The 1,771-nt window shown below is 35.6% G+C and overlaps 1 protein-coding gene across 1 annotated transcript in view; it reads left to right on the top strand.

The window, feature by feature from the left end:
- LOC106529907 (poly(rC)-binding protein 3) overlaps positions 1–1,771 on the top strand; it is a gene marked incomplete at its 3' end in the record, with an annotated part of 20,284 nt that extends 18,513 nt beyond the window's left edge. Inside the window, 1 exon segment of the mRNA XM_014025433.1 lies at positions 1,628–1,771. Coding sequence (XP_013880887.1) covers positions 1,628–1,771 — 144 coding nt within the window.

Genomic DNA, 1,771 nt, shown 5'->3' with positions numbered 1-1,771 from the left:
CATTAAAAGAGATCCTTGCTAATTAAATTACTCTTATAACCTTGTTATAAGAAGTGTAAGCTGACCCTTAACATTTGAAATATATGAGTTTGTATGTAATGTATGAATATAATATACAAGTTTCACTTTTTAAATGGAATTACTGAAATAAATCTACTTTTTCATGATATTCTAATTTTATGACCAGCACCTGTATATAAATAAGAGCCTATAAAGCAGCAGCAGTAGCTAGCTGTAGCACTTCTGGTTCAGCCTTGGGGACACTTCCTGCAAGTTTAAAAGATCTGAAATAGAATAGAATAGAACAGAATAGAATAGAACAGAATAGAACAGAACAGAATAGAACAGAATAGAATAGAACAGAATAGAACAGAATAAGCTTTATTATCACTGATAAAATAATGTTAAAAACAGTGTCAAACACTGAAAGAGTTTAGCAACCTCACCCTTAGGTAGTTAAAAAACACACAATAAATTACAATAAAAACATTTAACCTCTAAACAAACTACTGCTATAAGTTGAAAAATCGGTGCATCTGCAAGTTTGAATGTTAGATTTTTATTAAGATTTGTACTAAACTTTAGCTCTTAAAAAATAAATCTCTGTTTACAAAGTCTGGGGAAAATAATTTTTGTTGGGGTACAACTTTTTTATTATTATTTTTGTTTGAAATTAATATCCTGTTGTATTGGTGTTAAAACTTAGAGTCAGTATCAGCTTTGTTAATAAGTTAATATTTGTCCTTATATTAGCAACAAAATTTAATGTGTACTGGATGAGTGTCAATAACTGTTTGTGTCTTTGACCAAACTTTGTTTCTTAAAACCATTTAGGAAACTTTTTTCCCTTTTCTCCTTACCTCAATGGTATCACTGTGTCAGAAATGTAAAATTTGTGCCAAATGTCCAGCTGACCAATCAAAATGAATAACAAATAATTTACTCATTAGTTTTCAACATATTATTTTATCCTAATTCTATAGAAAGAACCAGTATATTAAAATATGTGGGGTTCTTTAAGAATTTTAATGTCAGTTCTTACTATGATCAAACTGTTCTCCAACTCTGTTATTTTCAGTAAAAAGATGCACACACTTCTTGATTATATTGATCTCAATTGTCAGATTGTTGTGTTGGTTCATACGGCCACGCCTATATTGGTGTCTCTTTATCTTGCACCATTAATTTGAATAAATACATTAATTAATATGAATAATTTTAACTATCTGCACAGCCAGTTCTCCATGGGGCCTTCATGATGGCACCAGCCATGGATGCTGGGACATTTGTCACATGACTGTAAGTTTCTCAGAATGAAAGCTGTTTAAAATGCAGTAATGTTGAGTCATCATTATCCAGTTGAAAGTGATGTTCCAGGTAAATGCGACTTGAGTCATTCACTGAACCACAATTTGAGCGTTTTATGTCAGCATGAGCGCACAAGTGGAGAGCACTTTTGTGTGTCACAAGATCGTCTTCCCCCTGAGGCACCGTCCCTTCTGGTCTCACTTTTATGCAACTTCTTTCTCTCTCTCTATTTCTTACTTTCTGTTCTAACACTCTCTCCCACATCTCACCCCCCACCCTCCTACCTTCCCCCACTCTCTCTTCCTTTTGCTCTCCTCAGTCCCCACCGAAAGGTGCCACCATCCCCTACCGCCCAAAGCCTGCCTCCACCCCTGTCATTTTTTCAGGTGGCCAGGTAAGAGCAGACCCACTGGGGGCGTCCACAGCCAACCTCAGCCTCTTACTGCAGCACCAGCCACTGCCT

The sequence above is a fragment of the Austrofundulus limnaeus genome, unplaced genomic scaffold (genome assembly GCF_001266775.1).
Source record: "Austrofundulus limnaeus strain Quisiro unplaced genomic scaffold, Austrofundulus_limnaeus-1.0 Scaffold474, whole genome shotgun sequence".
Classification (NCBI taxonomy): Eukaryota; Metazoa; Chordata; class Actinopteri; order Cyprinodontiformes; family Rivulidae; genus Austrofundulus; species Austrofundulus limnaeus.
Note: the sequence above shows the minus strand (reverse complement) of the source record. Positions and strands in the feature narration are given on the sequence as shown.